Source organism: Sceloporus occidentalis, unplaced genomic scaffold, assembly GCF_023333645.1.
Source record: "Sceloporus occidentalis isolate IW3139 unplaced genomic scaffold, rSceOcc1.0.p SCAF_63, whole genome shotgun sequence".
Classification (NCBI taxonomy): domain Eukaryota; kingdom Metazoa; phylum Chordata; class Lepidosauria; order Squamata; family Phrynosomatidae; genus Sceloporus; species Sceloporus occidentalis.
Window position 1 is genome coordinate 4,001,753 of NW_028317043.1, and position 23,111 is coordinate 4,024,863.

A 23,111-nucleotide genomic window follows, 5' to 3' on the forward strand; every position below is an offset into this window, starting at 1 on the left:
TCACAATAACGGCCACATCAAACAAAAAAGACCAAAAAAAACATTGTACTATTAATAAAGCCAAGTGAGAAATTACAGTAATTCTATTAATTAAAAAAATCTATAGCAGGTATTTTGGTTGCAATATCAATACAGTATCTGCAAATTTGCATAAATGTGTTGTGTCACATAATATCAAAGGTATTTGCAAATATTATACAATCTGGAATGCTTTAACAGGAGACACGACTGTGTACGGAAAACATACAGACTAATAAGAAAATGAGATCTTATAAAATATTTGCTGTTTTGTCTGTATTTTTTTTGTTTGTTTCTGGATGCATTAAAGTAGCAGTGCTGATAAGATTAACTAGATCATGTGAAAACCTCTATACTTTCTGCAATCCAGTGCAAGTTAAGTTATCCTTGTTTCCCGTCACTATCTTCAAAGTCCCATGGGCAAATGTCCACCAAATTTGACACTTGCATTTTTTTGCTATGTTTATTGTCAGAAGCCTCTGTATCTTGTTCTGACTGTGAAGAAGAAATACTTTCCCAAGGACATACTTCCACAAGTTTGCATTTGTCTATACCATACTCATTAGAAGTGCTCTTCCCTTTGCTGACTGGTACTCCCAGGGTGTTGTCTCCCGCAGAAGAACAAACTTCTGCACTTTTTGACTTGTCCATTTTAATGAGATATACTTTTGGATCCAGTTCTTTTTCTTTACTTTTGCATTTTGCTTTTTCTTTCTCAGTGCCTCCATCTTTCTTAGTAATACTTTTGATAGGCACCCCGAAAGCCCTCTTTTTTGTAGGAGATACTGGCATAGTTTGAGAAGGGGATGGAGGGCTCAAAGCAGAGGTGGTAGGTATAACTTTTGTATTTTCTACACTTAATACATCTTGCGAATCAAAGTCCCATGGGCACACTTCAGCCCGCAGAGCTAAAGATGATGGTAAACTATTATTTGAATTAGAATGGATAATGGGGGAATCTTGAGATGATGGAACACTTTCAACTACTGGTGAATTTTTCTTATTGTCTTTCTCTTGTGTTTTTGTTATACTTTGTATGGGAAGAAGGTCATGGTCTACTGAACCTTTATCAGATGTGTGAGATTGGTTTGAATCATCATCCTTTGAAATCTGTTCCTGTCTTTCCTTTGCATTTGAATCAGACTTGGGTGAACTCTTCTGTTTTGACTGTTGATGCCCCTGTTCACTCGCCCTGGATCTGCTATGAAATTTACCTTTTGAGCGGGATACATGGTTCGTCTCAGACTCCAAAGGAGCAATTGATACATGTTTCTGAACTTTGTTTTCAGAAGGCACAGTAGTGGGAGTGAGATCATACATTTCCCAGGGACATACTTCTTCTATGTCAAATTTGTCTTTGAATCCCACCACACCTATTGCCCTATCTGAATCCCCTAAAGAGAGGCTCAGTGCTTGTTGCTTCATTATTCCACATTTATGAGGCTTTTGAGTTTCTTCAATAGGACTTGATGTCCTGTGGTGCTGTTCCACATGTTGCTCTTTGTCAGGAGTGGCAGTGTTTGTATGGAAGTCTTTGTCCTCGGGATTGGCTCGATATTTGTCAGTGTCCTCCATACCTTTTGTTTTCTCACTTAGCCCTAAGCATTTATCCTTAGTACTGGCAATAACACTAAGTGATTTTTGTAAAACTGACAAACTTGCATGAAGGGGTTTCATATCCAAACTCAAATTATGAGCACTAGCAGATTTACAAACCAAAGGGACAGATTCGGCAGACACTGCTTCCAGATCGTCAGCGCTCTTATTGTTTGGCTTTTTACCATTAAAAGAATTCCTTATAGAATTCTCACACATATATAGTTTCTCTGAAGAAATTCCATTGGGCTTGTCATCGTATGCCCTTAAATGATCATACGTACTATGGGACTTTTTCAAAGAAAATGTTCTGTGTTTTGTTGAATCTTCTTTTGATTTTGCATTTTGGGTAACTGAATCTTGGTGTTTTTGTTTGGCGTTGCCAATGTTATTTTTGGGATTGTTATGATCAAGATTGTCTTTGTCTTCTTTTGAGCACTGCCTACTGACAGTTTCTGGGATCTCAGTAATACGTCTCATGATTGATCTTCCCAAACCTTTTTTAGAACACCTCTTTTTCTGTAGATGTGGATTATTTGCAATCATCTTTTTTCTTTTGTAGATTTCCAGTTGTGTATATAACTTCTTCAGTTCATCCTACACAGTGAAGGACAAAAAATAAAATATGATATTCAAAACAGCATGTCATAACACCTTGCTAGCATTTGGATAATATCTATTGAAACCTCCTCATCTATTTGGTTTCCTTACATGCATGATATGGCATACAAGGGGATGGTTGGCAAAAGGCTTGGCTGGGTGACTGTCCCATGGGTGATTGTTGGTGTGGAGGTGTTACATTTTTGTGTGTCTTTTTTCATTTTTGTGTGATGCTATTCATATATCGACCTCCTGAGGTCTAGTAAAACAGTGCAGACTGATTATTCTGTCAACCAAATATGTTTTGGGTTTCTTTATTATTGGCCCTTCCCTAGCAGAGCACACAGACACCAACAACACAAGGCACATGAAAGCTAACGTCTCTGTTTCTCTATTTTTTATTTCCTTTGGATTGTCTTAATGTTGTGGACAAAATCACATATTTTTATCAAAAGAAAATACTAAAGGCTCTTTGTTATTTAATGTGCTTGCGCATGTGGCGTTAGGTTCTGGTAATAGCTCTTCTTTATTTGATAACATATACAATATATGGCTTAATGTCTGCCCCTGTAAACATTCTTAGCTGTTTAGAAATGGAGATCTCATCTTGGAAGCTAGCTACCAAAATGCAGAAGTCACTTTAATATTAATTATTATTTTTCAACTGTTACAACCGTTTTATAAATTGACAGATAAAATAAACTGCTCCTTGTATCACAGTGTTCTATAGCCCTAAATTCATTAGAACGTGTTTAGAAGCAGCTAATGATTTGTTTACAAATTGCGTATATAAATGCATTATTCTTTAACCATATGCCTTCTTTAAAATAAAGCGACATAAAGCACTAGTAAAGACCTGCTCTTTAACAACACATATCAAACACAAGTGTCCCTTTTTGCTGTTTGAAATGTTGAGAGATATACTATACAACCAAAGGTATGTGGACACTCTTAGATTAGAGCTTAATATCGAGCTTAGGTGTTTCACACACACCTATTGCTAACAGGAGTATAAAAGCAAGCCCATATGCATGTATTTAAAAAAAAAAAAAAAACAGCCTCCGTGACTTGGGGGGCACCTGAAGGCTGTATTTCCCATGATAGATGGCGGACCCCCGGATTGCATTACATACTTCCAGCAGGTGACAGTGGACACTAATCGCAGTGCAATATCTGGTCACCCTGTACCTGATTAGTGGTATAGGGTGGGGGTCACTAGAGGGGGCGCTCTCTAGATCACAGTTTCCCCTTCCTCCTGCTTGTCTGACCAATATTATTGGTTCTGATGGCAGGATTATGTAAATTGGTGTGGTTTTCTGTTATAACTAATTTGCATATGATCTGCATATTGCATTTTACATATGTGTGATGCATGCTGGTTGTAACTACCTAAAATTAGGTATATAAAAATAGATTAAAAAAAATAAATGGGGGTAAGCTTTGGTTTTCTCAGCCTTTGGGTTAAGATCAAGCGTAGTACCTCTGGCCTTAAGGCTGAGGCAGCATGGAGTCCCCAGCTTGCGGTTTCCTGGGTCACTTTCCACGGTTTTGCACCTTCACTGTGGATATGATTGCACAAGAAGCACCAGAATGTCCTTACGGGCTTGCAAATGAAGACTTTTTTTTTTATTTCAGCCATGGACAGCTGAGCAACTTTATTCATTTATTCATGATTTGCGCTGATATGTGTATGTGTGCCAATTAATTGTTTTTCGGATCACGGCTTTTTTTGAACACGACGAGGGTTTGGGCTCTTTACTTCCAGTGAAGGGTAATGTTAATACTACAACATACAAAGGCATTTTAGGCAATTGTATGATTCCAGCTCTGTGGAAACAGTTTGGGGAAGCCCATTCCTGTTCCAGCATGACTGTGTCCCAGTGCACAAAGCAAGGAACTGGAGTAACCTTCACAGGGCCCTGACCTCAACCCTACTAAACACCTTTGGGGGAACATGGAATGATGATTATGAGTGAGACCTTGTTGTCTAACATCAGTGTCTGTACTCACAAATGCTCTTTTGGCTGAGAGAGTCCAAATTCCCACGTCCTTCAAAGAATGGAGCCACAAAGGAGGAGGGGCAGCTCCCATATTAATGCCTATAGTTTTGGAACAGGATGTCCAACAAGCTCGTATAGTTGTTGTCAGGTGCCCACATACTTTTGGTTACATAGTGTACATTTTACACCGTAAACCATAATTCATTTCAGAAAAACCTTCTCACAAAACAGCAAGAATAGCAATAGAGAGTGATAATAAAGTACAAACTACCACAGCTTAACCCCTTAAGGACAATGGGCGGTCCCTAAACCCTTTGAAAACAATGCATATTGAGCCCGTACATGTAGGGGTTAAGTCTATCAGAAAAGTATGATGGCCTCTCCCAACTGCCTTATGTATTATATATACTGTATGTAGATTTCAACTGCACATAAAAAAGTCTGGTCACTGAAAAGGATGCACATTTAATTATTATTAGCTAAAGTTAGTAACTACTGCATATATATATTAATTTTTGAACATGGAAAAATTTAGTATTTTTTTTTTCTGGTTTTATTACACAAAGGATTGTGGACAATGGAAAACTGATACAGTGATATGAATACCAGGTTGTACATCTAGAATGATTAACAAATTCTTATCTACCAGTGGCTGGTAAATAAGTATTAAACTGATGTATCATTCTACTCAGTGTACACCGACACATAACATATCCATGGCTCACATTAATGTTTCTGTCCCCATAACTGACACCGCCGCCACTGCGGCTAGGTCTGCTCTGCCCTTTTTCGTCAGGTGTCTGCAATGAAAAACCAAACTGACATGGCTCATCTGTCAATATCAGCAACAATGACTGCACAAAATCCAGAACACAATATTCAGTGCCTGCAACAGTGAACACTATTATAACAATGTTCATATATAAATAGCAGTATTCTGGGGAGGGTTGACAAGGGGAGCAGAGGGCTTCTCTGGTCTTTGGGCCTACTGCTTTCAGCTTTTTCATGATTTTTACTGGAATTTCTACAAATACCAGGGCATCTAGATTGCGCTAGTGCTTTGGGCAGCATTTAAGTTTGTACTGGATCCGTTCTGTGCTCCTTCCATGGGATTTCTATGCGGCCCCATCTGTAAATGTATGCTGGGCATGGTTGGGTATCACACAATGAAAGTGTTCACTGTCAGATGTACTTTGGGCTACTGGGCATGTTGGCTGAAAGGAGCCGGACCTCCCCGACAATATTTCTCCAGCACAACCTGTTTGTTGACCAGTGTGCTCTGCAAGTACAGTTACAATTGTTGCATACTGCTCTCACATGGAGATGTATCACTTTACAATGGAACACAAACCTCCGCAGTGTTGCTGTAGAACCCCAGGGCATTTAATGTCAAAAGGGATTTCTATAGATGGGTGTTCAAGAGGTATCACAACTGATTATCTGCCTCCAGGCTTTATTCTAGAGGTATCACAACTGATTATCTGCCTCCAGGCTTTATTCTAGAGGTATCACAACTGATTATCTGCCTCCGGGCTTTATTATCTGGGCTGGGGGATTGGGGGAGATGTTTGGCTCTGCTGGGTTTTATAAGATGATGTTTAGAAGTCAAATCTTTCCTCTCTACTGTAGTCCCTTTCTAGCTCCAACATGGCATGAGATGTAATATTTGAAAGCAGAAAGGACTCTTCTGTTTATTTTCTAATAACATAAAATAACTTTTTATGGGCACAAGCCACAGAAGGTGAGCATTTTTTAGCAGGCACAGCTCATGATCTTGGTTTATTTAACTGAATATATATATATATATATATATATATATATACAAAAAAAGACTAATCTAGAATTGGAATTATGGGCACGTTTCCTCTGCAAGAATGAGCAAACAATACCAGACATACACTTTGGTCTTCATTGGTAAGGTGAACATGGTGCAGTTAGCAGAGGGGTCTATACTAACCTTTACTTTTAGGGAGGGGGGCAAGAAATTACCAAGTCAAGTATGTGTAGAAAAGAGAGAGACTAGCTTTTCCCCTCAAGAATCTTGTGAGTGCTGATTCACTGTAGGGAAACATACCTGTTCGTAGCTAAGCTAGGCCACCCTTTTTGTATACATCTAGTTAAAATTCTGTTCGTATTTATGATTAATCAAATCATGTTGATGAATACTATGAAATATTTGAGAAAAAATAAAATTTTTGAGATGTATTGCATCCTGTTTGTGAATTATTTTACTTTTAGAAGTTATAAGCTTGAATCCCTGTGTTTGCTAGAAAGGTTTCCAACTATTTAATGTATATATTAACGCAATCCACCAGATCCACTTCACTTGGCAATGCATTCCACATTTTAGCTCTTCTGACTGTAAGAACAAAACTTTCTTTTACTTAACAAGAAGTCTCATTTGATCTAAAATGCATACACTTGGCCAGCTCTTCCCAACATTGGGTTAAATTCTCTAGACTTTCTTGCAGGGTGGCAACAGAGCAGCACAAGCTACTCAACAGCAGGTGGTGAGTTTTTCAAATTGGCCTTTAAAAAAGTTGAAGATTCACATTAAAATTTGTCACTTTTCCAAATTATGTATTTTATAGTTTCCAAACATTAAATAAATCCATGTGACTATGTTTAGAGTTAAAATAGGCAGGATATGTAGAAAAGAGAGAACTTTGGAAGAGGAAATTGACTGTACCACAGACCTCAGCTTCCATGGGGTTAATGTTTAACCCCTTTGTGACCAATGACATACCAGGTACATCATGAAAAGATGCCCCAAGAAGACCAATAATGTATATGGCACATCAGTGTGGTGGGGGTTAGTTAGTGAAGAATTAGTTAAATAGGGTTAGGTTAAAGATTAGGTAGGGGTTAAAAAAAAAATCTAAAAAAGAAAATTAGAAAACGTAAAATAAATGAAAATGATTGAGAAATATTGGGTGGTTTTCAAATCGGGTTGACCAATATATTTTTGATATTTTTTTCATATTTATATTAGCTGTGGAGAAGTCATATACATGTAAAACTGTGAATACATTTTTTTTATCCCATTTTTTCTTTATTATATGAATGTATGTCCCGTAAAAAAAATATGAAATTTTTGTGGTGATGCTAACGGAGAAAAGAGGGAAATAATGACTGCGCAAAGACATAGCAAAAACATGAAAATTGCTCTGGTCCTATAGCACAAAAAAAACCTGGTCCTTAAGGGGTTAAAAGAAATTGCTCCAAAACAATTACACTGACAAAAAAGCACTATAGGTAGTTGTAATGAATTCATTTACTTATACTCAAAGTCGAGACAGCAAGAGTTTCCCCATTAGGTTTGGGAAATAATTATTATTTACACTGTAAATATATTTTTAGAAACTCTCACCCTTATGTCTTCAGGGTCCAAGCTATGTTCACTCCATGCAGATGTGATGCTGCTATTTAGGTATGATCCAGATCGGCCCATGTCTAGTTCATCTTCATATGCTTCAGCTGCAATGTCATCTCTTGGGTTGTTGCTCGAATGTGAAAACTGCAAAATAAAGTATTAAATGAATGTTCTAAAACATATATATCTGCAATGTTGAATATATATATATCTATATATATATCTATATATATATATAGATATATATATATATATATATATATATATATATTTACACACATGATAAACATATGATAGAACAGGCTTTAACAGGCTGTATCAAGGAAATATAATAATATTAATTTTCAATCAATATAAAACATGTGGAATTAGTTTGAAACGTGATAATTAAGATTCCGTAACACAGAGGTTAATGTTTCCATAAAGAAAAAAACGGGGTCCTGGCTATTGTTGCCATATCAGTAATTTTCTTAAGGACTATTTTTCAGAAGCTGTTGGCCACCTTCTATGATATTTGTTTCACGTTACGCTGGATGTATCAGCTTTTCAGTTCCTTCCCTTTTCTTATACATTCTACATACAACAGGATAGGACAGCAGCATGTAAAAATGAGGTGCGTCCTGTAAATAATGGTTGGAATTTCGTTTGTAGTCCCTGTCCATCCTGTGATTTAAAGCCTCGCAAACAACTATCCCGAGATGACACAGATTTATAAACAAACCGGTTTATGCTTGAAGTATCCCATCCAATCAATGAAAGGCCAAGGGCCATGTTTGTATTAGTAATAGACGTTTAAGAACATGCCCTGAAGAACTATTTGTCTGTAAAGAAGCTTTATTTTCTTTTGCTCCTTTGAAAGTACTTTTCAACACAATTAGGGTTGAAAACCCATTTAAAGCCTGACATCTGTGAATCCCGCAAGTCTGCCAAATGCTGCCCAGGAGTATGTAGGATTCATACACTGCATTCGATGTTAATTAATCTTGAGCGTTTTACTGCTGGGTAGTATTTGTCAGACTGAACTGTAAGTATGATTCATAAGTGTCAGGTTTTTTGTATGCAAACATTGTATTGAGGAACATTGGTTTGTCTCGCAGATTCTGTCTTGAGTCGTTAATCACCATAGTATTTTTATTGAATTGTCTGTGTTCAATATGACATCCTAAAAATTCTAATAGCTGACCTGGAGAAGGAATAGCAAAGGTTAGAAAAAGATCCAGTTAAAAATAAATAAACCCTCCCTCCACCAATGGAAGCCTACTGTGGGTGGAGGCGGAGCCTATTGCATAAGAGTGGAGAAAGGGTGGGGCTATACTAGGAGTGGGTGGAGCTTGCCAGGCCTAAATGGTCATAAGTGTTTAACACATCCAGAGCCTCCCTGTCCAATCCCTGTATCAATGTATGCCTAGGAACTTTACATAAACCCATCTAGTCTTCCTTTTTTTCTATGCTTTCCTTTGTCTTTATACACTAAATGGACCAAATGAAGTCAAAGAGCTGGATAACTGAGTGCTGAGGCGCATGGTGAGTAAAAGTCGACAATGCTCTGCCTACTTCTGTAGCTGAAAAGCTTTAAACGTCCACTGGCATTAATATCAGCACAAAAACTGTGTGGCGGGAGCTTCATGGAATGTGTATGGAAGAACTTGACCGGCCCGCACAAAGCCCTGACCTCAATCCCATCAAACACCTTTGGGATGAACTGGAATGGAGATTGCGAGCCGGGCGTCTCGTCCAACATTAGTGCCTGACCTCACAAATGCTCTACTGGGTGAATGGGCAAAAATTCCCCCAGAAACACATTTCAAAATCTTGTGGAAAACCTTTCCAGACCAACTAAATATTAATGTCTATGTATTTAGAATGCGATGTCACAAAAGTCCCTGTTGGTGTAATGGCCAGGTGTTCCAATACTTTTGTCCATATATTGAATGTGTCTTGCCTTCAATGTAGCCTTATTTCCAATCAACGCATCATTTGTAATCTTTACCACTTCACAGCGAAGTGATACTTTCTTATACTTGCATCTAAACTTGTGACTGTCTGCTTTTAACTACAACCTCTTGTTCTTACATGCCTTTCCTTTGAGCTAATTTCAATCAGTTGCATTTGGTAGAGAAGAACATCATGTTGCATAAACCCGCGCACATGAAATCAATAGATATAGATTGCAAGCTTTCAAGACCTCTCAGGTCCCTTCATCAGGCATGTTATACAATAATGTGAAAAACCTCTCTTTAAGTATCAGTCAAACAGTATGGTTACAATTGGGAAGCAGATAACATCAAAATGTCCAGGACATAGCATCAGTGACATCAGACTGGCTGTATTAATGGGACTGTTCAAAACTCAGAGGGAGAGAAAAATATGGGAGGTTAAATTAATACTTAAATTTAACTCTTTAAACACTGGCCTCAACCGGGATAGGGAATTTGTATCCCATTATCACTTTGTAGATAACAAACCAGACATGCACACAACCTGACCCCATTAGAGTTGTGAATACCCCCTGACACCTCCTTTTATGACTCCAATCCACCTCTGATTTTAACACTATTGACTGATCAAAGAACCTTGTCCTGGACATTTTGATGTTATCTGCTTCCCAATTGTAACCATACTGTTTGACTGATACTTAAAGAGAGGTTTTTCACATTATTGTATAACATGCCTGATGAAGGGACCTGAGAGGTCTTGAAAGCTTGCAATCTATATCTACTCAGTTAGCCAATAAAGGTATCATTCAAACTCCACTTGTCTCCTGTAATTCTACGGCTAACACGGTACCAACTCTCATCTTTCATGAAATCAATGTAATACTTCCTAACGCAACAACATATTTCTTCTAAACCAGAACAATATTGCAATTAAATGTTTCAAAATGTACTTTGCCCTCTGGACAATTAACCAAAAATGAAATGCTTTCAGAAACAACCACAATAAGTCCAAATATTCTTTTTCATATTGATTCTAACTGCATCAAAGTTGGGAGGCTCGTCAAGTTTCTTCATTTGAGACAGTTCCAAGTTGCCATATGAGAATTTTTTTTTAAAAATCCATTAAATATACATTAAAAAAAAGTAATAACCATTTACCTGTTCTCATTTATACAGCTTAATTTGGTGAAGAATGTACTGTCTAAAAGGCTAATACTGAGTGCTGCCCTATTTATAGAAGTCTGAAATAGGATTACTCATTTTATTAACAATCTATAAGATATAATGATCTCTTAATAAAGACTTATTGTGGTTCAGCAAAAAAATCTATAAATCTGTATCAATGAGCATACTTACATTTCATTTATACATATTCATTACACTGAGGGCTATAGCATTACTATCTCATTAATGCAAAGGTGGCGCTTGATAAAATGGTACAGGATGGCATAAACAATATTAGAAAAATATCTGCTTAATAGAAAATTTATAATAACCCTTCATTATTTTAAATTTGCATTTAAGAATGCTGAAGCAGCTGCCGCTACTTAACCTAGAGGATGAAGAAACCCTAAAGCATGTACCGTATTTGCTCGATTATAAGACGAGGTTTTTTTCAGAGCAAATGCTCTGAAAAATACCCCTCGTCTTCTAATCGGGGTCGTCTTCTAATCAGACCTCAAATAGAGTCTGATTAGGAGACTAAGATCCAGATCCCCCGCACCGCTGCAGGGGACCTGGATCCTCCTGTCTCACCCCCCCCCCCCATCATACACACACTTACCGGTGCTTCCTGCTGTATTGCCGGGGCAGCGGGTTGACGTCTACGCGATTCGCGTAGACAACGTCCGCTGCAGCCGGAAGGAGGTGTGGCTAGCAGCGGGGGTTGTCTGCGTCCGTCGCGTAGACCTTCCCCGACTGTCAGAGATCTGTGTGTGTGTGTTAGTTAAATGGGGGCATAGGGCATTTCTGGAGTGGCGTTAAGGGGGCATTTAATAGAGCACTCTGCCTCCTGAAATGCCTTATACCTCCCTATATGCCACTCTGCCCCATAATATGCCTTTTAACCCCCTAAATGCCAGAGTGGCATATAGGGGTATAAGGCATTTCTGGAGGCAGAGTGCTCTATACAATGCCTTTTAACTCCCTTAATGCCACTCTGCCTCCTGAAATGCCTTATACCTCCCTATATGCCACTCTGCCCCATAATATGCATTTTAACCCCCTAAATGCCAGAATGGGATATAGGGGTATAAGGCATTTCTGGAGGCAGAGTGGCATATAGGGGGTCAAAAGGCATACCATGGGGCACAGTGGCATATAGAGGGTTAAAAGGCATATCATGGGCCACAGTGCCATATTGGTGTGGCAAGCCTGGGGGCAGATGTGCGTAACTGGGGGACAGGCTGGAAAATACAAGAAATAAAAACAAAAAAAATATTTTTCTCAATCATAGCTTTTATTAAAAAAAATAGTTTACATGAATTAACATTTACTGGTAAAACTTTTTTCCTTTAGGGTCGTCTTATATTCAGGCTTTTTCTTTTTTCCTAAGTTAATATTCAGATTTTGGGGGGTCGTCTTATAATCAGGGTCGTCTTATAATCGAGCAAATACGGTATGTTTCCAGAAGACTGCAAATATAATTACTTGAATGCCATGTGGATGCTAACATGTTAAATCCATATTTCTATTACATTCTCTTATACAATGCCTTTGTGTTCAGATCAACATTGCTTTTTATATACCGTATTTGATCGATTATAAGATGACCCTGATTATAAGACGACCCCCCAAAATCTGAATATTAATTTAGGAAAAAAAGAAAAAGCCTGAATATAAGACGACCCTATAGGAAAAAAGTTTTACCAGTAAATGTTAATTCATGTAAACTATGTGAACAATTGTTTGTTAATAAAAGCTATGATTGAGAAAAATATTTTGTTTTTATTTCCTTTTTTTACAACCTGCCCCCCCAGAAATGCCTTATACACCCTATATGCCACTGTGCCCCATGATATGCCTTTTAACCCTCTAAATGCCACTGTGCCCCATGATATGCCTTTTAACCCTCTATATGCCACTGTGCCCCATGATATGCCTTATACCCCTATATGCCACTCTGGCATCTAGGGGGTTAAAAGGCATATTATGGGGCAGAGTGGCATATAGGGAGGTATAAGGCATTTCAGGAGGCAGAGTGGCGTATAGAGGGTTAAAAGGCATATCATGGGGCACAGTGGCATATAGGGAGGTATAAGGCATTTCTGGAGGCAGAGTGGCATTAAGGGGGTTAAAAGGCATTTCACAGAGCACTCTGCCTCCAGAAATGCCTTATGCCCCCCGTTTACCACTCCCCCTCCCTCCTCCAAACTTACCGGAGCTTCTGAGTCCCCGGTGCTTAGTCCGGACAGCGTGTAGAGCTCTACCCGATTCGCGTAGACAACTTCCGCTTCAGCTACGTTGTCTACGCAATTTGGGTAGAGCTCTACACGCTGCCCAGACTAAGCACCAGGGACACAGACGCACCGGTAAGTTGGGGGGGGCAGGAGGATCCAGGTCCCCTGCATCGCTGCGGGGGATCTGGATCTTAGTCTCATAGTCAGACCTATTTGATTATAAGACGAGGGGTATTTTTCAGAGATTTGCTCTGGAACAAACCTCGTCTTATAATCGGGCAAATACGGTACTTTTTGTTCAAATATTTTATGCTTTAAGGAGATTGGTAGAAGGAAACATTATTCACGAACGCCAATCTTCAATGGGGGTCAGTGGTCACCTGTGTACAGTTCATCTTCAAAAAATAATTCTCAGAAGTTCTTCATACCGGATGAGCACTTTAATTAAAGCCTAAGGTCAATGCATACCTTCTGTATTGTTACTTTGATTTTCCTATATTCTTATCTGAATGGCAGCTGGATGGCATTAAGACACTGATGGGTGTCCGCAGAAGGGGGAAAGGTGGGAACTTGGCCTTCCCTCAACAAATTTCCTGAAAGGACTGCCCTTAGGCAGGGGTAAGCAGTTAGGAGGGCCCTGTTGGATACTTTATATGTATGCATATAATACAATAATGTTATAAGGGTGCATTATTTATGCAATCATCAGGGTATATAATATATATATATATAACCTCCCAAATCAGAGACTCGCGGAGTGTGCAATATATGTCAACAAGGACATAAGGGGACTATATGACGAGATTTGGAGATTTGGCACATCTCATGGTCCATCAATAGAACCCTGTCTCAAATATTAAATGTAGAAGGGGGTATAAATATAAATTACCTTAGGTATTAGAAGAAGGCCAACAGTCACTGTCACGGTGAGATGTGTATGAACAAAAAACAGCATTAACATCCAGTCTGGCTGAAGTTTGGCAGCAAGGACAAATCTGTAAAACAAATAAAAAACATTATCAATTGTTTTGTCTGTTTAAGTGTTTTTTTTATTATTTCTGTTCTAATGCTGCTGCCTACTGTTTCCCTTATGACTGGGATTTCATTCTTATATTTTATTAACACCAGGGCCATAGCTACTAAATGCCTTCATGTGCCTCAATAATCTGTATTGCCCCGATTTATGAACAGTAGACTCGGACTGCAGATCCAGATCCATATCAAACCCTGCAGTGTGCTGCACTTATATCATCAGGTGGCCACCGGCCTTAAAGTGCCAGGGGCTCCCCAGCCCGGCCCTGATGGTACAGCATTGATGGCCAGGCTTTTACACTTGTAGTAGTCACTGCATATACCGGTGGTCGGTCAGGTACAAAAAAGAGCTAATTCATAGTAACACATGCAGGTGTTAAAGTGCACCTGTCATAAAAAGAACTATATGGTGTGAATCTGTAGAGGGTAATTTTTCAGCCATATATTGTGCAAGGAAAAGTGAAAAGTTATGTAAAACCTTAAATCCCATCCCCCATTATCTCTATTACCAACATGGCCGCTGGTGGCTGGGCCCTAATGCACATGCACTAAAAACTTACTCCGCTATACAGAGTTCAGCGTGAACATCAATGTGCTGTGCATCAATAGCTGACCTTATTATAGTAGAATATCAATATAGTGCTGTGTAATCTGCTTTAGCTCTATAATAAAGTGTAACACCCATAGTACATATACGTATACAATTACCAATGTATACTTAGTAGAACAGGAAAAAAGTTTATCTAAATGTCCTAGTACAACTAGCAAACACAACTTAACCCAGGAGAAGTAACAATGAATCCAGACAAGTAATACCATTCATTGTAAAAATTAACAAATCATATTTTGGAAATAATGCCAGAATTCAAGTAAGTTCATGTTGACTATTGTGATATTTCCCATCAATATGTTTTATTATTAATGTAAGCATCTTTAAATGCTGATACTAAATCACTGATACTAAAATTAACATTTCGTTTTTAGTTTGTTGTTTGGGGTGGGATAAGGAAAATTTTTATAATTGATTGTACTTTATGTGTCACTTGCATCAGGACTAGAGGTCAACAGATACTTCTACTTTCACTGATTCTATTCAATCCACTAGGAAGCTAATGTTATACATTGTAAAAGTTAATTTAAAATAATTTTTTACAAATGTGATCTAATCTGCTACAAAAAGGCATAGGAACATACTGTTGCATACCTTCTGTAATGCAGCATGGCTCTTTTTCTTGCGGGCAGTGTTGGTCGCTGACAGTACAGGCTCTGGTAGTGTCCATGTAGTATCTGACAGCTTTTAAAGTCACTACCATATCCTGTACTGTCTAGTACAGGGGTGTCCAACCTGCGGCCCTCCAGCTGCTGCAGGACTACATCTCCCATAATGCTCTTTCAGGATTATGGGAGATGTAGTGCTGCAGCAGCTGGAGGGTTGCAGGTTGGACACCCCTGGTCTAGTACATAGAGCAGTGATGGCGAACCTATGACACGCGTGTCAGCACTGACACTTGGGGTGACACGCCATTTGGGGTGACACGCGCAGGATTTCATGCGATTCATCCTCGGCTCCTGCACGGCCGCCGAGGATTAAAGAATCTGTGCTGGAGGAACGGGGGGGGGCGAAACGTGTGATCTCCCCCACCCACACTCACTTACTGTATCGCCGCCGCCGCCGCTTCTTGACAGTGAAGCACAGCCCCTTTCTGAGCGCAGGGGCTGCTGGTAAGGCGTGCGTGCCGTGCGCACACACGTCATCAGCACGGCGAGGACGTTAGGGAGGACCCGCAGGAGAGGAGCGCGGGAACAGTGCGCGCCTCTCTCCAGTCAGGCCGCAATGCAGTCGCTGCCAGACTAACCTTCACAGTAAGCAGGGGAAGGAAAGTGGGGAAAGATTATCATTATTAGCAATAATGCTACTTAGGTTTGGGGTCTGCAGCAGGGCATGCTGGGCGTTGTAGTTTTGGCTCAGCTGAAGTGCTGCAGAGCCATAGGCTGTATAAGATCATGCTGGGCATTGTAGTTTTGGCTCTGCAGCAGTGCAGCTGAGCCAAAACTACAACTCCAAGCATGTTGCACCATAACCTATACTACTATATAGTCAAGTGCAACATGCTGGGAGTTTCAGATTTGGCATAGCTGCAGTGCCGTAGGCTGTATACAGGCATGCTGGGAGTTGTAGTCATGTAGTAATAAAAGTTTCAACCCCTTTTGTCTGTAGGCCTGAACTCCGGCACAGAGAGTCTACTTTTGTAGTTTAAACTATAAATTGCGCAAAATTATGTTTTTTTGTCGAAGTGACACACCACGCGAGTTATGCTCGATTTTTTGCCGATTTTTGACACACCACGCCAAAAAGGTTGCCCATCACTGACATAGAGCCTAAGGTAACCAGAAACATTTGTTGTAATCATTTATACAAGACTGTGCACTGTTTTATAGAGGCTACTTGCCTAATAGTATGGAATATGGCGGAAATGATCAGCTCATTGTGAACAGCAACAGCCATATAACGTGGTTCATGGAATGCTGAAGGAACTGTTCGTACCGCGTAACAAAGGTAAACACCCCACAGAAGGAATAAAAATTCAGCTGCCAAAAAAAAGAACAAACATGTCAGTTTCATATATTTTAAAACACAATAATATAACTTCAGGAGCAAATATATAAGAGAAACTGCTCTTTGGTTGTATTTTGTAACCATTTATTTTATTTCTTTAATAATTCAAATATTTTTGAAGCCATAAAAGCAATCAATACGCATCCATAAAAATATTTGTTTTGTACCAAAATAGAGTTGCAGCATTTTTTTTTTCTACTGGTAGCTTATAAGAAATCAAACCCCAAGCACCAGCAAGATACAAAATGAAGTCAACTTCTTTGAAACCTACAGCATAACTCCCATCATTTCAGGCATCCATATCAAGACACCTGTGTTAGGGAGTTGCAAAAGGTAGGGCAGAACTGATATCAGATGTGTGAGGGGCTGAAGATGTAACCACCTTACCCCCGGAGCCTCCTTGGGGCACTTAACTTCACAGCTGCATATATTTTAGAGCTCCATGGGCAAGACAGGGGTGATCAGAAGATCTCTCCAACTACCCTATGAACCCCATTGTTATGCGCTATGGTATAGTACTGATTACACGTCTAACAATTTGGTTTGATCTCAAAGTGAACAAAGTTTTTACCTAAGTAGACAATTATGAATTTGGCTGCATGTTAATAGGTACAGGTCACAGATATATTCACTCCACACTCATGCCTCTACAAAACACAACAGCCGGCTCTAATCCTATCACGGAGTTGAGTTTGTTCGTTACGATTATAGAAAATTATCACAGAATGAGCCTTAAAAGTGACATTCAGCTTGTCCTAAACTTTAATGTGCTTACAGAGATAATGAAAATGAATCAAATGTCCTACTAAAAGTAAAAAGAGACTGGGGATAATAGAAATATTCATTTGCATGCTATTAACATACGCATAAGCTTTAAGTTTAGTAACATTGAAATTAGCTCCCATCCAGACTTAATGGAATGCAAATAATAGCACAGAACGAGGAAAAAGGGATGAGTATTTACTTAATGCCAACAAAGTACAAAGTGTATGTACCACTCATAAAAATGGAATTATGAGAAACAGAGAATATTGTCAAAACCAAAGACATTCTCTTAAGTATATTTAGAATCAAAGACAAATTAACTTTAAGAAAACATGTTTACTTCTCTAGTTTTATATTCTTACTTCCTAAGTAACTTTTTTGTATAAAAAATCTACCTATAAATACATGTACATTTCAAACAACAGGCTTTCTCAAAATAAGGTGCAATAAAAGAGCTGAAAATGCTGTTGTATTGGTCATCATAAACCATCTTTTACCGTCCTCAAATGTCACAATCCTGACAGGTTTTTAGGTTTTCTGTGCTTCAGTGAGCAGTGTTCCAAACCTTTCAGCGTTAAAAAGGAACAAATGAGGACAGTTTTGTTTTAGTGGCTGGATTTTACCAAGATATTTTACTTGACTTTTTGACCTATTGATAGTTGTTTTTTTCTTTTTTAAGCACACAATCCTATGCTTCCATAGTGAAGATTCTGAGATAGGAATCACAAGCTGCCAAACTCTTCGTTGAAGAGTTTGGCAACTTGTGACAAGGGGGTCTTCTTCTTCTGGAATTGTACTCCTGAAAAGGCCAGTGGTAGGGCTGGATCTTCTTGGTACCCTACCAAAGAGGGAAACCAAGTCTTTAAGGAAAGATGGCAGCCAAAAGGCCAGTCAACTTCTATCACTAAAAACGGGATCTTACTGTGGCTCCACTGTGGCATTGTCAGTGCTCACAAAACCACATCCACCCATACATACTGTATTGCTTGGTTTGAATAAAAATATTCAATCCAAAAACGTGAAAACTAAATACAAACTCATTGGCACGTGCAGTAAAAAAAAAAAAAAATCTAGTGTAGTCCACAAGGGAAAAAATGTTAAATAAGAAAAAGTGCTTCTTAGCTAAAGTGCAGAAAGTAAGTATTTATGTAACTGAATCACTTTTAGGGAAATTATGTTATTTAGCTCATTTAGTTTATAAACACACACATTCTTCTGTTTGCATACTTGTTCTTGTGACTTTTAGAACACTGTGATGCTCTCAAAATCTGAGCTCCAAGAAAATAGTGACATCAGGGGAGGAAAGAATGAAAGAATGGGGATATGTTTTGATATGTATCATCCAAAAAAAAAAATTGTCCATATCGCTCATGGCTTAGAGTTGGATACCACTGCTCCAGTGACAGTACTTAATTAAAGGTGTCCTCAGGTCACCCTATACTAAAGAGGTTTTAGGAAATAAAATGTGCCAAAAAGCTTCTCTGGAGCATTATATAAATGCAAATGCTTGATTGCAGGGCAGGGTAAACTGAATATGCAGATTTGGCATTTTCCAAGATGGTAGCAGGGGAAATGAATCCTTCCAGCTCAGGCATCCAGAGATCCCCACACAGCTGCTACATTTTAAACTGTCTCAAAAGGAAACAGCTGTCAAATGGATGTTTCCAGTTCAGGGCCTGATTATGTATTATTGCTAAATTCCATAGTATTACACAAAAAGTCATTAAAAACACATTCACTGTGGTTTTGCACTGATGGGTGCTGACCCTGAACCCTGCCTCTGGGATTGAAAGCATTAGTACCTTGCACATCTTGCACAAGACCTGTGAATCAGGCATCCAGTAATGATTTCATGATTTGTAGTTCAATTTCTAATACTCATATTAGAAAAAACAAGCCTTCTGGCTTGTCTGGTGTCTGTAGATGAGTGTTTAATAATACTTCTACTACCCCCCTTAATTTTAAGCGGAAGGGTTTCCATCACCTTTACCCACCATAACTTTTGTGATTGGAAGTTCTCGAGCTTTCCAAAGCCTCAAGTATTAAGCCAGAATCACAACCTCATGCTGACAAGTCCCATTAGGACAAAACAGCTGTCCATGAGTGGTGATCTGGCTACTGCACCTCTTCCCAAGTTTTGTCTAAAGGCTGTCCTGTACTTTCAAGGGATCCATGTATAAAGTGGATGTAGAGGCAAAAAGTGATGATTGTTGACCTTATTTGCATGCGCCTACCCAGAATCCCTTGTGGTTGTGGTAGCACCATGAGATCTCTGGCTGGTCTGGTGTTTGTAGATGAGTGTTCAATAATGCTTCTGCTACCCCCCTAATACTCATATAAAAGCCACAATGCATGTTTTCCTAAATAAAAATATATATATGAACATTCACTTTTTCTTACAGTGTATTTTTATGAAAAACATAACTTTAGCTAGAAGAAAAAAGCAAGCGAACCTACCAACTGCCATCATGTAATCCCATCGGTCTATCAGACACATATTAAACTGAAGTTGATCAGAGGTTTCCGCTTGTACAATAAGGGGAATGTTTCGATCCATGTTCTGGCACACTGCTGATGTCCAGGCAATTAGAAACCAAATGACTAGCAGAAGAATAACAGACAGCATCCTCATGACCCTGCAGCTGGTCATATATGGAATACGTTGGGCAGTACGTGAAAGAAACACCTTTAGAACTCTGAAATATAAAACGTATGATAGAATGTTTTATTATTATGTTAATCCACCTACTACTTTTCTGAGCTGTTCACAACAAATTTTAATATGAAGATTCTATGCAGCAATCTCCACCAACTCTCACATCACTGCCTACTTACCACCCCCACACTTTGGATCATTGATTTATTTAGACCTCTAACTGAGGATAAGGACTCTACAACCATGTTCCTTTTTTCACTTCTGATAAGTAACCCCATGAGTACCTGTTGTTACACATTAGGAGGTCAATTCACTAAAAGTTGAGCAAATGAGGTATATCGACATGCCAAGCAACTTGAGTGCTCATGAACACCTGAGCTCGAGTAACTGTGAGTGAGTTCAAGTTTAAGATTTGCACTCTTGTAATGCAAGTTGGAAGTCAAAGGTCCTTGAATTCTCACTTCAGCCAATGGAAAGGGACCATTGACAAAATTATTAGCCAATAGCCATAAGAATTCCAGACGAATTTAAAAATGCGAGAAAAAGATCTTAAGAAATCTAGGGAACTGGATGGCAGCAGATTGGAAAAGAGATGCTGGTGGAGCTGGATAGTGCATCTGTCCCTCACAGGGTTAATTTATAACCCCCAGCACCTGCATATATGATAGGTAAGTGGAGGAGGCACTTTCTGGTTCATCCTGGGTTAATGAGAAACTAATTTTTTGCCTTTATTTAATTTTACATCAATTATTTTTAATGTATTTATTGAATAGGATTGTTCCAACTCAACAGTTGCTCGCTAGGAACTTTGAAGTTAAATAATTCACAAGCTGCTGTTTATTTTGAAGTTCCTTTTAATTGTGTGCAGTCAAGCTAGCAGTGGAACGTACATTAGATGGAGTTTTTGCCCAACTGGTGCGCTGTTTCTTTTGCAGCTCAATTTCCAACTCAAATGCACTTGACCTTGAGTGAATTAACCTATATGAGATCCCCTTAGTTGTCTATGGATACTCTACACTATTAAACCATAAGTGTTGCGTAAAAATGATCTATATTGTCTGTGGCCTTGTAATATAAGCACTACTCAAAAAAAAACACCTTCAATGATACATTTATGCTTTATATGAGAGAAGAATTAATTCAAAGAACATTTTACAATAACTATCAGTGTTTAAACCCACGGTTTTCAAAAGAATGCAATAAACCTGCACTTTTAGGATCACAGCATAGAAATGTGTTCCCTGTTAACACAATATATGGCAAATTTTTCAATGTTGTAATAAAATTCTGATTTGCTTTAAGTTGCTTTTTTTTCTATTACCTGTTTTGGTACCATTTATAAAGGGCGTTGGAAAGATTTTAAAACCTGTTGCAGGTATGGTGACCATGTTTTTGCTGTTTTCAGGGGATAGTTCCCTTATTAAGACATCTGCTCCCTCTTTCTTTTAGTCCTTCTTACATTTAGTAGTAAATTGTACTTAAAAAATAAACTGGTCTTTGCATTACATGTCTCATCTGTATATGTAGAGTATAGAAAAATAATTAACGACATTATAAAAATCCCTGACCAGCTAATTTATGTTTCTCCGTATTTCCCTTTTACAGGTTTCTATGTTTCTAAATAATAGCAATAATAATTTCAATTATCTAAGACAAAGCAAGTTTATCCACCCAAATGTAATGTATTATTCCTGTTTTGTTATCTATGGCTTGTTAGAAACATATAAAGAATTTAAAAATGTATTTCCATTTCATCCTGAAACCGAAGGGTCAGCTGCATGATGTGATTTATCATCTTTTAAGCGGAATAGACAGAACGTGTAATGAAAACATTTTAATGCAAATGTCATCAAAATGACCATATGTTAAACAAGTTAACACAAAATAAATGGACTTTTAACACGCCAATGAGTTAATGTTTGGCATATGGGGGAGAGATGTTGATATGTTCCAATTATAAGATGTTGCATTTCTTTTACAAATGGAACAAAAATGCCAGGATTATATACATATATAAGATATATAACCTCTGAATGGTCTTTTGCTACATTACATCCAATCATTTAATCAATAGATGACTAAGATGGGATTTTTTATTTTTTTTTATTTGATTGATTGATTATTATTATTTATTATTAATTTGATTCCATAATGGAATGGCCAAGCAGAATATATGTTAGATGAGGCAGAAACATAATATAAAACAGCAATGATGTAATTTCGCCGGAATTCCTTGGCATGATATCAAATGAACAAAACTGCTGAAAGTCATTTAAGTATCAAAATACAAATTTAAATCTCATAAGCACATAATAACCAGTGCAATAAAACGTTCAATCTAGGTATATATATATTATACTGTATATACATGTATATTTAATATGTAATTTTTTTCTTTGGCAGCGCAAGCAAAAAGTCTTGACTCTGTATTTTATAAATACTCCGAGGAAACATATCCAGCTGCACTGTACGCCAAGCACATTTGTTATCAGAATACACCTCATTTATCAGGGCCAGTACAGCCCCGAGGCAAGAACCAGGAAGTCAGTACAAAGTTTTGTACATTCAGCATCATTTGTGACAGACGTTTCAGAGTAAGCCTTACTATGAATTGGTGCACGTTTCATGTTAATGATTAAGTGCTGAAGCCTGTCAAGTATGAACTTACCCGGTCCTTTTTACCCACATGGTAGCACTTTATATATTTCTGCTGTCTCAGGGCTTGCTGCAGTTTTTATTTCTTAATGAAGTTTGGCGTGGATTGGTGGACATTTCATGGTACGCTTTGCTATGCATACTGTTGTAAAGATATAGGCACTGTTGGGTTTATTCACTAAGAGGTAGCCAGTTGAGTTGACGATTAAGTATATGTGGATGCAGGCAACTTAAAATTTTGCGAGTTTCATACAGGAGGTATTGAAGAAATTGAAGTTCAGATTTGCTAATTGGAATTCATATTAATATATTAATTAGAACCTACTTGGGAGTTAATTAATTTTTGTGAGTGTAAATCGGAGCTGGAATTGGTAAATTTGGAGTACTTTTTTGCCAACTCGCATGTATTCCCTATTCTGGATTCATCTATCATGAGATTCCACAATGCCTTTGTAGGCAAAGTG

General features: G+C 38.3%; 1 protein-coding gene across 1 annotated transcript in view; it reads right to left on the reverse strand.

The window, feature by feature from the left end:
* Positions 1-399: 399 nt before the first annotated feature.
* Positions 400-23,111, reverse strand: part of LOC149287208 (metabotropic glycine receptor-like) — an 82,180-nt gene continuing 59,468 nt past the window's right edge. Inside the window, exons 7-11 of the mRNA XM_089493191.1 lie at positions 19,794-20,032; positions 16,405-16,543; positions 13,812-13,917; positions 7,585-7,731; positions 400-2,211 (exon numbers count right to left, since the gene is read on the reverse strand). Coding sequence (XP_089349317.1) covers positions 400-2,211; positions 7,585-7,731; positions 13,812-13,917; positions 16,405-16,543; positions 19,794-20,032 — 2,443 coding nt within the window. The remainder of the gene's footprint in view (positions 2,212-7,584; positions 7,732-13,811; positions 13,918-16,404; positions 16,544-19,793; positions 20,033-23,111) is intronic.